Source organism: Epinephelus moara, chromosome 16, assembly GCF_006386435.1.
Source record: "Epinephelus moara isolate mb chromosome 16, YSFRI_EMoa_1.0, whole genome shotgun sequence".
Lineage (NCBI taxonomy): Eukaryota > Metazoa > Chordata > Actinopteri > Perciformes > Serranidae > Epinephelus > Epinephelus moara.
Genome location: NC_065521.1, coordinates 47047309 through 47059470, shown reverse-complemented (window position 1 = coordinate 47059470; position 12162 = coordinate 47047309). Strand labels below are relative to the sequence as shown.

The 12162-nt window shown below is 46.0% G+C and overlaps 1 protein-coding gene across 1 annotated transcript in view; it reads left to right on the top strand.

The window, feature by feature from the left end:
* Positions 1–12162, top strand: part of itpr3 (inositol 1,4,5-trisphosphate receptor, type 3) — a 134000-nt gene that overhangs the window by 53312 nt on the left and 68526 nt on the right. Inside the window, exons 16-25 of the mRNA XM_050064274.1 lie at positions 35–157; positions 278–359; positions 4398–4513; positions 4805–5056; positions 7865–8009; positions 8107–8251; positions 9222–9430; positions 10159–10279; positions 10732–10786; positions 11637–11802. Coding sequence (XP_049920231.1) covers positions 35–157; positions 278–359; positions 4398–4513; positions 4805–5056; positions 7865–8009; positions 8107–8251; positions 9222–9430; positions 10159–10279; positions 10732–10786; positions 11637–11802 — 1414 coding nt within the window. The remainder of the gene's footprint in view (positions 1–34; positions 158–277; positions 360–4397; positions 4514–4804; positions 5057–7864; positions 8010–8106; positions 8252–9221; positions 9431–10158; positions 10280–10731; positions 10787–11636; positions 11803–12162) is intronic.

Here is a 12162-nt window from a genome sequence, read left to right as displayed (position 1 = left end):
TGTGTGTGTGTGTGTGTGTGTGTGTGTGTGTGTGTAGGTTCCTGGACTACCTGTCTGACCTGTGTGTGTCCAACAATGTGGCGATCCCCGTCACTCAGGAGCTGATCTGTAAATGTGTGCTGGAACCCAAAAACCAGGACATCCTCATCAAGACTGAGTGAGGACAGAAGCTCTACAGACAGTCACTGATCCTGTTAAATATCTCACCTGTCCGCAGAGTTCATCTTTAATGTCAACATGTCATTATCTCACCTGACGTCTGTTTTGTTCCGTCCAGACGCCGTGTCCCCAGAGAGTCGCCCCCTGGCGGTGGTCAAGGAGAATACATGGGGATGGACGACTATGGAGACGAAGACGAGGTACACCTGTCTTTTTGGTTACCTGTGATACGACTGCTCAGTCTGATGAGGTTCAATACAGGTGGAATTTAAACGGATGAGAATCAGTTTGTTGAACTGAATCCTTCTGAGATTATTCTCCCTCTATCGAACATATAATTCAATTTAATTTAATGCCTTTATTGTCACTGCACAGCAGTACAACAAAACTGTGTGATCTCTGGGCTATTACACATGAAAACAGCAAAAGACATAGACAATAAACAATAACCAGCAACAGTGAGACACATAAAATACACCAGAATATAAAATGCAGTAATAAATAAATAAATAATATAAATCAGTGCAGTGTAATGAGAGCAGCAGCAGTATAGACTGATCTGCACGACTGGCCCAGCCAAGGAGCAAACACACTATGCTCTATTGTATATTGAATTAATATGAATTAATTATCTTAATAGCACTCGGATCAAAACTGTTGAGGAGTCTGTAAGTGTGTGATCTCATAGACTAGGCTTGTGCCGGTTTGAAAATTTTCCAACTGGTTTGATTTAAAGCCAAATATCTAACCGAACCGATATATCGAATTATATACCTAATTTTACCACTGGGGGTCACATTTGAGCTATTTTTCCCCAATAAAAGCCCATTATAGGTGCAATGCGCTTCCAATCTACCAGGTGGCGGTAATGCTGTATTAAGCGCCAATACACACAAGGTTACACAAGAAGAAGAAGAAGCAGAAGGACACCAAGAAGTTACTAGGGCAACAAACGGAATGACTGCTGACTCCCTCACACTTTTCCCCAACCCCAATGAAAGTTGATCTCTCACAGCAGCAGCAGTCAGCTGAGCAGAGCGGAGCTGCGGACTCCCTCTGCAGCCTCTGAGACAAGCTAAACACTTGTAGGCTCCTCCACTTCATTTATAAACAAACATAAACCTCATTAAGTTGTCATAATGCATGTTACAATGCAAGATAAGTTGAATATAGTCCCTTGACACGCCGCTGATGTGAAAAGCTTTTTTTTTTTTTTTCGGTTTATCCGGTTGACGTGAATTAAAGCTATAGTTGGTAATGTTGGAGAGCTAGCAAGATTTGAAAGTGGCACCTCCTCTCAGCTCCACCACCCTCCTCCCCCTCCCGTCAGTGCTCCGTCCAAAGCCACGCCCCCACAAACTTGAACGCGCATCCTGCAATACACCGACAGAGAAGCTAATGTTAGCATTGGGCTAATACGAGCTACAAAAGTAGCTAAGTTGGCTAACGTTACATATTCCATGAAAATAACAAATCCCCCCGAAGCAAACAAATAATTACTTGTCCAACAGAAAGACAGCAACTAGAGGTGGAGTCGGGCTGAGATTCTCAGACTGTTACCCGACCAAACCCGACTTGGTACTGACCGACCCGACCAAAATTATTACCGACCCGACCGAGCCCGACTTATATAAGCAGACGCGCAACATACAGCAAAATAAAATAATACTGCCATGCTTGCCATAAAGCCAAAAAACGAGTCATTTCTGACATGAAAATATGACATGATTCCTCACATACGTGGCACCAATCAGGCGCTCTTACAAGGTTTTATAGAAAAAAAAAAAAAAAAAAAAAGTATGTAAATGCCAGGGATAATAATGTACAAAAGCACCACAGCAGATGCCAAATATTAAGCCAATATCACCACGGCGGGTGAAGGCGAAAACAGCAGCACCACATCATGTTTATCATGTTGATATTAATGTTACAACAATCACCACGGCGGGTGAAGGTGAAACAAAACAGGACAACAGCAGGTGTTTGCTGTATAACACCACAGCGGGTGTAGCCTACACCTAACACATTACACATTATCTGCATTCAGAAGTGATAAATATTAAAAAAAATATGTCTTACCATTAATGATTTAACTGAACTATTTACATCCAACCATCATGGTTTACTTGGAGCTATGAAGGAAGAGGATAGCGTCCACTGTGGATAGGTCCAGCGATGTCCTCCTCTGTTCGACGGTTCTTCCAGCAGCACTGAAATTGCGCTCACTTGCGCTGCTGCTAGCCCGGATAGCCAATATGCCGCGAGCCAGGACACTTAGCTTGGGGTAGGTGTTTTGGCGTTCTCACCACCAGCCCAAAAGATCCCTCTCGTTCGTCTTGACGTGATTCTGTGTTGCATACAGTTCCACTTCATCGATACTGTTATCCAGGGGTAGATTTTCCCAGTCTTCAAAGTCAAAAGCAGCCCTTTTCGGTGCAGAGGGTCCCTAAAAGGCTGTGGTGCATTCAGGTGCCCTCAAGCGAATCGTAAAAACGGAAATCCCAGCTCTGAATGGAAAATAGAGGGGAAAAACATATAGAAAATAGGCCGCCGAACCCGACCCGGCCTGACCGCCACTTCTAGAATACTACCCGAACCCGGCCCGATCTGTTGGGTCCCGATGGGACCCGTCGGGCTTCGGTCGGATATCCCACCTCTAACAGCAACCTCTGCATCACTTTGCAGGCCCTTCAGCTCCCTCAGTTTTCTCCACCATTCAAAAGCTGCACCGTTGTTGACTCTGGTTTGTCCTCTCGCTTTATCCAAAGTCTTTTTCGTAGCAGCCTTTTCTGCCTCTAACTTTCTTTTCTCAGCCTGTTTAGCGGGGCGAGCCGTTACAAGTAACGCTGGAAGTGGTACTTTTGGCTGCATTTTCTCTGCCATTGTTCAGCAAACTCCTGCTAACTCAGTATTTCTGCTGAGGAGTGTGCTGAATATTTCCAGCAACGGTGACACGTGATGAGTGCACGCAGGGAGGAGGGAGGGACAGAGGGGGCGTGGGCAGGACCAGAGCAATATATAAGGACGAGACATGAAGGCATCTGATTGGTTCTTTCCACTCGCACCGAGAGGCAGGGATTGGTCAGAGTTTTTACAGGCCTGCAGCTGCCACAGAGATCGGATTTTTTTCATTCCTTTTCTGAACACATTATGTATTGACTACTCTCAGGATGGAAGGACCATTTCAAAGTGTTTCTGAACAGGATTACCAAATATGGCTTTAAACCGGGTGGAGCTCTTAAACCGGACCGAACCGGTTAAACCGGAAATCGGCACAAGCCTATCATAGACCTGTATCAACTTCCAGAGGGCAGCAGTGTGACGTGTTGGTGTCCTGGGTGGGAAGAGTCCTTAATTATGTTTGTGGCCCTGCGGAGACAGCTGCTTTTGTACGAGTCCTCAAGTGCTGTAACTGTGTACCAATGATGTTCTGGGCTGAGAGAGCTACTGGTCTGAAGTCACTGAGGCTGTTGATGGATTATTTCTTGGGGACAGGAACTAAAGTGGCAGATTGAAAGCATTTGGGGACAGTACATGTAGACAGACAGGGGTTAAAGATTTAGCTGAATACCTCTGCCAGCTGGTCGGCGCAGTCTCTAAGTGCCCTCCCCGGGCTGCCATCAGGACCAGCAGCTCTGCTGGAGTTAACACCTCAGAGCACCCTCCTGACGTCCTCTGTGCTCACAGTAAGCACCAGGCTGTCTGAGGCTGGAGGCAGCAGGTTCCCACTGGCTGTATCAGTCACCTCGAAGCGGGCAAAGAAGTGATTCAGTTCCTCTGCCAGAGAGTCACTGGAGGTGGTGGAGGTGTCTTTGCTGTATTTGTATTAGACCAGGTGCTGAATACCTTGCCATGCCTTCTGTGGGTTTCCCTCGCTGTAGTCCTCCTTGGCTGCCTTGATGCCTCTCTTCAGGTTGGACCTGGCAGCACTGTACAGGTCCCTGTTGCCAGACCTGAAGGCTGTAATTCTTCCCTGCAGCAGATGTTTGACATCTCTTGTCATCCACGGTTTGCTGTTGGGGAAGCACCTGATGCACACAGTCAGTACAGTTAACATGCAGGGTGAAACACAGCAGCCGAAGGTGGGACGAGGAGTTGACCTCAGACAGATTCACAGACCTCAACTTCACCTCAGAGAGACGTGAGGAAAAAGACAGTGTCTTCACCTTCACCACATGAAGCTGCAGGTGGTCGTCTCTGTCTCATCAGTTTGATTTTGTCCTCGTCTCTCGCTGCAGGTGTGGCTGGTGTGGACAGATAAGACCAATGAGAGACAGGAGAAGAGCATCAGACAGCTGGCTCAGGAGGCGAGACAAGGAAACGCTCATGATGAGAACGTCCTCACCTACTACAGGTAGACGCACAGCTGCTGTCCGGAGATGATGTCATGAACATGAAACTGTTAACTTTCAGTTTATTGTAAATTAACTCCAACAGAAGAAATCACAGCTCACAGAATCTGTCCATCCGTCCGTCTGTCCGTCTGCCTGTCTGTCCATCCGTCTGTCTGTCTGCCTGTCTGTCCATCCGTCTGTCTGTCTGTCTGTCTGTCTGTCTGTCTGCCTGTCTGTCCATCCGTCTGTCTGTCCATCCGTCTGTCTGTCTGTCTGTCTGTCTGTCTGTCTGTCTGTGTGGACGCCCTCAGGTACCAGCTGAAGCTGTTTGCCCGGATGTGTCTGGACCGTCAGTATCTGGCCATAGACGAGATCTCCAAGCAGCTGGACGTGGAGCTGATCTTCCTCTGTATGATGGACGAAACGCTGCCCTTTGACCTGCGGGCGTCCTTCTGCCGCCTCATGCTCCACGCACACGTAGACCGAGACCCTCAGGAGCTGGTCACACCTGTGAAGTTCGCCCGCCTCTGGACCGAGATCCCCACGTCCATCACCATCAAAGAGTTGGTAGATTTTAATATTGCAGCAGTGCATTCTGGGTATTGTTGAAGTTTGTTTTTATCCTGCCTGAACTGGAGTTTCTGGACAGACTTCGACTGTAATTTAGCTTGAAAACAAGAAGACGACTCTCAATGACAGCGTCCTCATAAACAGGTCACAAAGAGTTGTGGATGTAACAGATGCCGAGAACTGCACATATTCACATGTCATTAATGACCAGGAGCAGACTGTGGACGTCCTGCAGAGCTTCATGATTGATAACAACAGTTAGCTCCACACATGTCCTGTAATCAGGGACTTGAGCCCTGGATGCTCAGATTAAAGACTGTTCAGGCGATAAAATCATCTGCAGTGCTCACTGTCATTCAAGTAGCTCTGCAGGAGGTCCACAGTCTGCTTCTGGTTATGAATGAGAGGTGAATTTTGGCCGGCTGCTGCACTTTCTGACTTCTCTGCAGTGTGCCTGTTACATCCAAAAGTCTTCGAAGCCCAATTTAGGAGGACGCTGTCATTGACATGTATCCACACACAGTATATGTTCCTCTTTTTGCAAGGTCAGAAATCAGTTTGCAACCTATCTTGGTTTGACAGGGCACATACAATTCAAGGTCTGCCCTCCTGCAGAGGACTGAGTCGGTAGAGCCCCATGCACTCAGTCTGGGGGTCCAGGGTTCAAGTCTCTGCTCAGGCTATAAGTCTGCTGTGTGAAGAGTCTGAGATGATCACTGTTGTCGTTATTCATGGAGGTCCACATTCTGCATGTGGTCCTAAATGAGCTGTGTGTTGGTGCAGGTCTGAACACATCCAGGACTCAGTTTAAACAATGTATAGCTCATGGTCCACAGAGCATGGAGCAGCTGCATGCAGGGAGTGTTCAACTCCACTTTTACTAGTTAAATGACACATAAGCTGGGAGCAAAGTAAGGCCCAAAGGGTTTGTATTCACAGCAGTGTTTTGGGTGTGAATTCACCCAATCAGAGTGTCTTCTCCAAATCCCGTTAAAAGCCAGGTGTGTCTGCACCTGCTCTGTTGTTTACATGATGGATTTGTTAAATATGAAAAGTGAGTGGTTTTCTGCCAAGAGTGATGCAGTTAGAGTTTGTCTACAGGAGGTCCTCAGTCTTCTCATGGTCATAAATGAGTTGTGTATCAGCCACATTTATGTGTCTTTGTTGGTCAGATCAGAAATCTGATACAACCCATCCTACAGTCTGCATGTAAATCAGGGTCTGTCCTCCTCCAGTCCAGAAGGAGGCGGTAATGGACAAAGGTTTTATGGTTTTCATGGCTTAAATCATTTTGGGTGACGGTCTCCTCCCTATGATACTCTTCTTGAAGCCTGGCTAGCTCAGTCAGTATAACGTCAGACTTTAAATCTGAGGGTCTAGGGTCCTTGTTCAGGTGATAAGTTTGTTTTCTGATGTGTCTGTGATGATCACTATTGTCATCATTCATGGAGGTCTGCAGGAAGTCTGCTTGTGTCTTGTGTATATTGTTGATTTGGACACTTGGAGACTTCCCTGCAACATTTGCGTTACATCCAAAACTCTGTCACTGGGACGCTTTCGTTTAGATTTCCTCAAGGTTATCTCGTGGATAAGATCATGGGTAAGATCGTGGATAAGATCATGGAGGTCTTTAGGAGGTCCACAGTGATAATTTTGAGAAATATTTCCTGGAAGTCTGCATAGCTGACACCCGGCCACTTGCCTGTTGACGGTCAGCTCCGTTGTCATGGATACGTTGTGTACAAACCAACCAGCCAACAGTTTGCAGGGGTAGAGATTCATGCCCAGAAGAAAAGCTCATATTTCTGGTGGGAAGGAGAAATGCTTCGTTCCATTGACCTGGGAGGTCAGAGCTGGGAATGACGTCACACCTGAGTCCCATCACAACAAGTTGGAAAATCAAGATGTTGTTAGCAGCACCAGTTGTAACCAGGTTAGCCTTTGTTAGCCACTTTTAAACATTTTGGAACACAGCCTCAGCACTGCTATGTTCCACAGATGCCCAGTTGGATTAAAAGTTTTTGGATACGTGTAAGAATCATGATACACACACACACACACACACACACATCATATTTCTAAGAAGGTGGTTCAAGGAATGAAAGATGGAGGCTGTGTTCACAAAGTTCAACAGGTCTGCCACCAGAGGAAACTCTGTAAGAGTCCTGACACAAGCTATGTTTCACTCTTCCATATTTTGACGTAATAAACAGCATATTAGGGCTGGTTGATCTGAATATGCATAGCTGCATGTGTTCACTCTAGAGGGTTCAAGTCCCTGTTCAGGTGATAATATTATCAGTAGTGCTCTGCAGGAGGTCCACAGTCTGCTTCTGGTCATGAATGACATGTGAATATGTGCAGCCCTCAGCAACATGTCTATTATGTCCACAAGTCTTTGAGGCCTGGTTTATAAGGACACCCAAATCAGGTCTACCCTTGTCCAGTCCAGGGGAAAGTGTTGGCTGACAGACATTTTATAGTTTTCACAGCTCAGGTCACTTCAGTTGATCGGTTCCTCCAGAGGACGGACTTCCTTAAAGCCTAGACGACCCAGACATTACTTCATCAGTGTGGTGTATTCTTTTTTCTCCTGGCAGAAGTTTGATGGTTAATAATCCTGTCTGCAGAAGCATGATGAAGGTTGGTGTAGAGAATCTGTGATGTGCAGGGAGATGCTCCGTTAATCACAGAATAAAAGGTTCAACCAGATCAGACGTTCTTGAATTACAGAGTCGACCAAGTTTGCAGCTGGCTCTTACTTACTGTAGTTAATGTGTTGTGATGTGTGTGATCCTCAGTTACGACTCCAACATGGACGACAGCAGAGACAACAAGAAGAACCGTTTCTCCAACACGATGGCATTCATGGAGGAATATCTCAACAACGTCCTGAACGACGAGCTGCCGTTCCACAATGAGGAGAAAAACAAGCTCACCTATGAGGTTGGTCCCTTTACTTCCTGTCCTAATGTAAAGCTGTCTCAGTCCTTCAGTCCTGTGATCACGTCCTTTGTGTCCTCTCTGTCCTCTCTGTCCTCAGGTGGTGAGTTTGGCCAGACATTTGATTTACTTTGGTTTCTACAGTTTCTTTGAGTTGCTCCGACTCACCAGGACCCTGCTGGGAATCATTGACTGCAGACCCAACCCTGGATACGCCGGGATGTTATTCCATGATGATGGATCAGGTACTGTCTCTGCTCCGGCTCCTGTTCGCCTAAACCAGCAAACACAGGTCTGGTTTATTCTCACGCTGTTGATCAATGCTGACGACTGCTAAAACCTGGTTTGTCTCATGTTTAAAGCTTCGCTGGCTGAAAGATATTTTCTTTACTGTCACTGGAGTCAGTAAAAACTCATCTGATGAAAACTTCCAAACGGGGTCTGATTAGAAAACTTTAAATGAGTTGCTAAAAGCTGAACTTTCTGTCTGATAAAACACTGTCTTACTTTAACAGAGCTCAGTGTTTTTTTATAAGGATGTTATGTTTTGCTTTTCTGGCTCCTCTGCTGAACTTCAGCAGGTCAGACTTCTGCTCAGTAGTTCTCCTGCTCTGTGTCATCACCTGTACTTTGGTTCATGTCATTTATGATTTACATTCTGTTATTTATAATTTTCTCTGTTTCTGTTGATCAGTAAGTCAGGTTTATTACTGGAGCGTCGTCACACCACCTGTTCAATGTGAGAAAGTCACGTTATTCCACCTCACCATTCTGTATGAAAGGTACGATCTCAGAGAGGGGGAGTCATCTCACTTTCAGGTGCTGAATTTATGTCTGCATGAAAGGGACAGCTGGCAGGCGTAGGAAGCTTAGGAGGTTAAAAAAGCAGGTAAGGTCTGATGACGTCATGTCAGGAGACAGCTTGTGCGAGTCGTTAAAGTCAGATTATTGAAATTAATTAATGTGAAAGCACCTGAGAGGTGATGGCAGGAGGATGATGATAAAGCGGTCATACCTCTGTGGGACCTCCTTAGGTCAGCACATGTGAATCAAACCAAAGCTCACTCTGCGTTTGCTTCAGTTTGTCACCGTACGTGTCTGATGACTGAGAATCTTCACGTGACGTCAGATGATGATGATGATGATGTTGCCTCAGCGTCTGATCTGTGTCAGGTTAATAACGTAGACCTTTGCTCCTCTGTTCTCCGTCTGAAGGGAAGAACGTGAAGCGCTCCATCCACGGGATGGGTCAGATGATGTCCACCATGGTCCTCAACAGGAAGCAGTCCATATTTGGAGGTGGAGGAGCCCGAGGGGCGGCGGCGGGACTCGTGCTCGACCCGCAGAGAGGCAGTAAAGACAGTATTGATAAGATGGACCTGACGGTGATGGACACCAAGCTGAAGATCCTGGAGATATTACAGGTATCTGGTAATTCAGTCTGTCAGAGACGAGTTTATTTAACATTAAGATCATAGTGAAGTGATATTCTGCCCCCTCTACTGTCTGTTAGCCACAAAACATTTCACTGAACTTATTATTAAATGAAGCTACGCTGCTGACAACGCTACAGGACACTTCAAAATAAAACTTCCAGGCACTTCCTGTTTCATCCTGAGGACAGAGTCTGTGATTCAGACAGTGAGCACAACTTCATACTGAAAGAACTAAACTTTGATATATCACCTTGAATCACTGATGATATGAACCTGTGAGATTCAGTGTGAACACATGACGTTTTCATGTCAAAGAGCAGAGAAGAACCAGATTCTCATTTTGGATCAAACACTGAGAACAATTATAAAATCCACAGATTGTGTTTGGGTCTGAATTAAAGACTGAAATCTGTTTTGTAGACAGATTTTTTTTTGTCTTTGGTTCAAACCGTCTCTTTTGTCAGTAACGGGCACTGAAAAATCTTCTTGGGTCTCGTGTCATTGTTTGATCTTCCCAGAGGTTGTAGTTCACAGTTCAGTCACTGATTGGCATTAAACCCAGGCTAACTTCCTGTTGGTCTGAGTCGCACCATCAGAGGAGGGTTTGTGCTGGTTTAGTGATGTCTCCACAGTCGATCCTGTGTTTAGTTGATATTAAAACGTGTTGTTGAGCTGTGACCCGTCCGTCTTGTCCTCCTCCTCCTCCTCTTCATCAGTTCATCCTGAACGTCCGTTTGGATTACCGCCTCTCCTTCCTGCTGTCCGTCTTTAAGAAGGAGTTTGTGGATGTGTATCCCATGGCCGACGCTGACGCCACCACCAACATGGAGCACGCAGGTACACACACACACACACACACACACACACACACACACGAACAGAATAACAACCAGTCTGTGCTGCTCTCACTGTCTCTGATGAAAACTGATTTGAAAAAAGAAAAATAAACTATTTATTTAGATATGACTTTTTAAAAACATCTACGTGTGTGTGATCTACTGTAACACACAACCTGCAGAGTTTAGTAAGTGTTTGTGTTGTTGCTCCTCCCAACGCTGTCAGATGTCCCCATCACCATGGAAACCACAGGTAGAAACACTTATGTTAGAGAGATTAAACGTGGAGGCAGTGTTCACACCATGTGTCTCTGTTTCATGTCTGTTGACATGAATCATTTCAACTCATACACACCTATGTGTGTGTGTGTGTGTGTGTGTGTGTGTGTGTGTGTGTGTGTGTGAACGCAGTCCTGTTGTTTATTAACCTTCTGTGTGTTTGTCCCTCCTCAGCCACCATCAACCTGCAGCAAATCGGGGAGCAGGCAGAGGCCATGTTTGGAGTCGGGTACGTGGTGACGCTGCACACAGACGTGACACTGACGGATTCATTCATTCATTACAAACTGAGTCACTGTTGAACATGAACTGATTTTAAGAAGCACATATTTAATCATCACCCTGGAGGAGGCGCTGTCGTCTTGTACGTCATCATAGCTGTGATTCAGTCGTAGACACGAGGCCACAGACCGAGTGATGAAGATCGTCAGGCCTGATCTTCAGTCCAACAGCTCCGCCTCCAGTGTGATGTCACTGTTATTCCACAGCTCTACAGGCTTCATTTATCAACAGTAAAAAGTGACAACAGCTTCTAATTGTTTGTTTATTTAATGATTTATTTGGCTCCGCCCACACAAATAGTTCTGCAAGTGGACTGGACTGTTGCTAAGCAACACACAAACATTCCTGCACATTAACTAACATCTGTGTAGGCTGACACGTCACCACAGAGCAGCTGCTGTGTGTCATGTAGCTTCATCTGTGTGACATCATTCTGACGGTCTCTGTGGTGGAGCACGTGTGATGATGATGATTATGATGATGATGATGATGAGTTAACAGCTTCATCAGCATGCTGCGTCGTCACCTGATGTCACATGATCACACCTGCAGATTTACAGTCAAGTATTCAGGCTCCATTCCTTCGTCCTTTTCTGACCATTCAGTATTTAAGTCAAAGGTTATTGGTGGTCACATGACCACTCTTAATGTGTCAGATACATGCGTATGTATTTCAGCACTCACTGAATGTCTCCTGTCCAATCAGATCACTCAGTCTGAACTAACTGTTGCATAAACATAATGTGTCCGTGTGTGTGTGTGTGTGTGTGTGTGTGTGTGTGTGTGTGTCTGTACAGTAAGGGAAACAGTATCCTGGAGGTGGACGATGAAGGCGGTCGGATGTTCCTGCGAGTGTTGATCCACCTCACGATGCACGACTACCCTCCTCTGGTGTCTGGAGCTCTGCAGCTGCTCTTCAGACACTTCAGCCAGAGACAGGAAGTGCTGCACACCTTCAAACAGGTACACACACACACTCACACACACAGACACACACACACGCACGCACGCACACATACACACACACACACACGCACACACACACAACCCTAATCCAAGTCAAAGTGCTTAGACACAAAAGCTGAAGCAGGAAACAGAATGGCAAAAGTGGCGAGCATCATAAACTGGCCTGATTTCAAGTGACGTCACTTCACTTTCCACAGAATCTTCTGACTCTCACAGTGGGACTAACAGACCCAGATCATGTGACTCCTGCATGTATACAGTCAATCAGACCCAAACTGGCCGAGGCGCTCTGAGCATGCTCCACAGTTTCCGCCCCGGGCTTTGACCCAGAAGTCCAATAGCATTAAATGTGTAAGA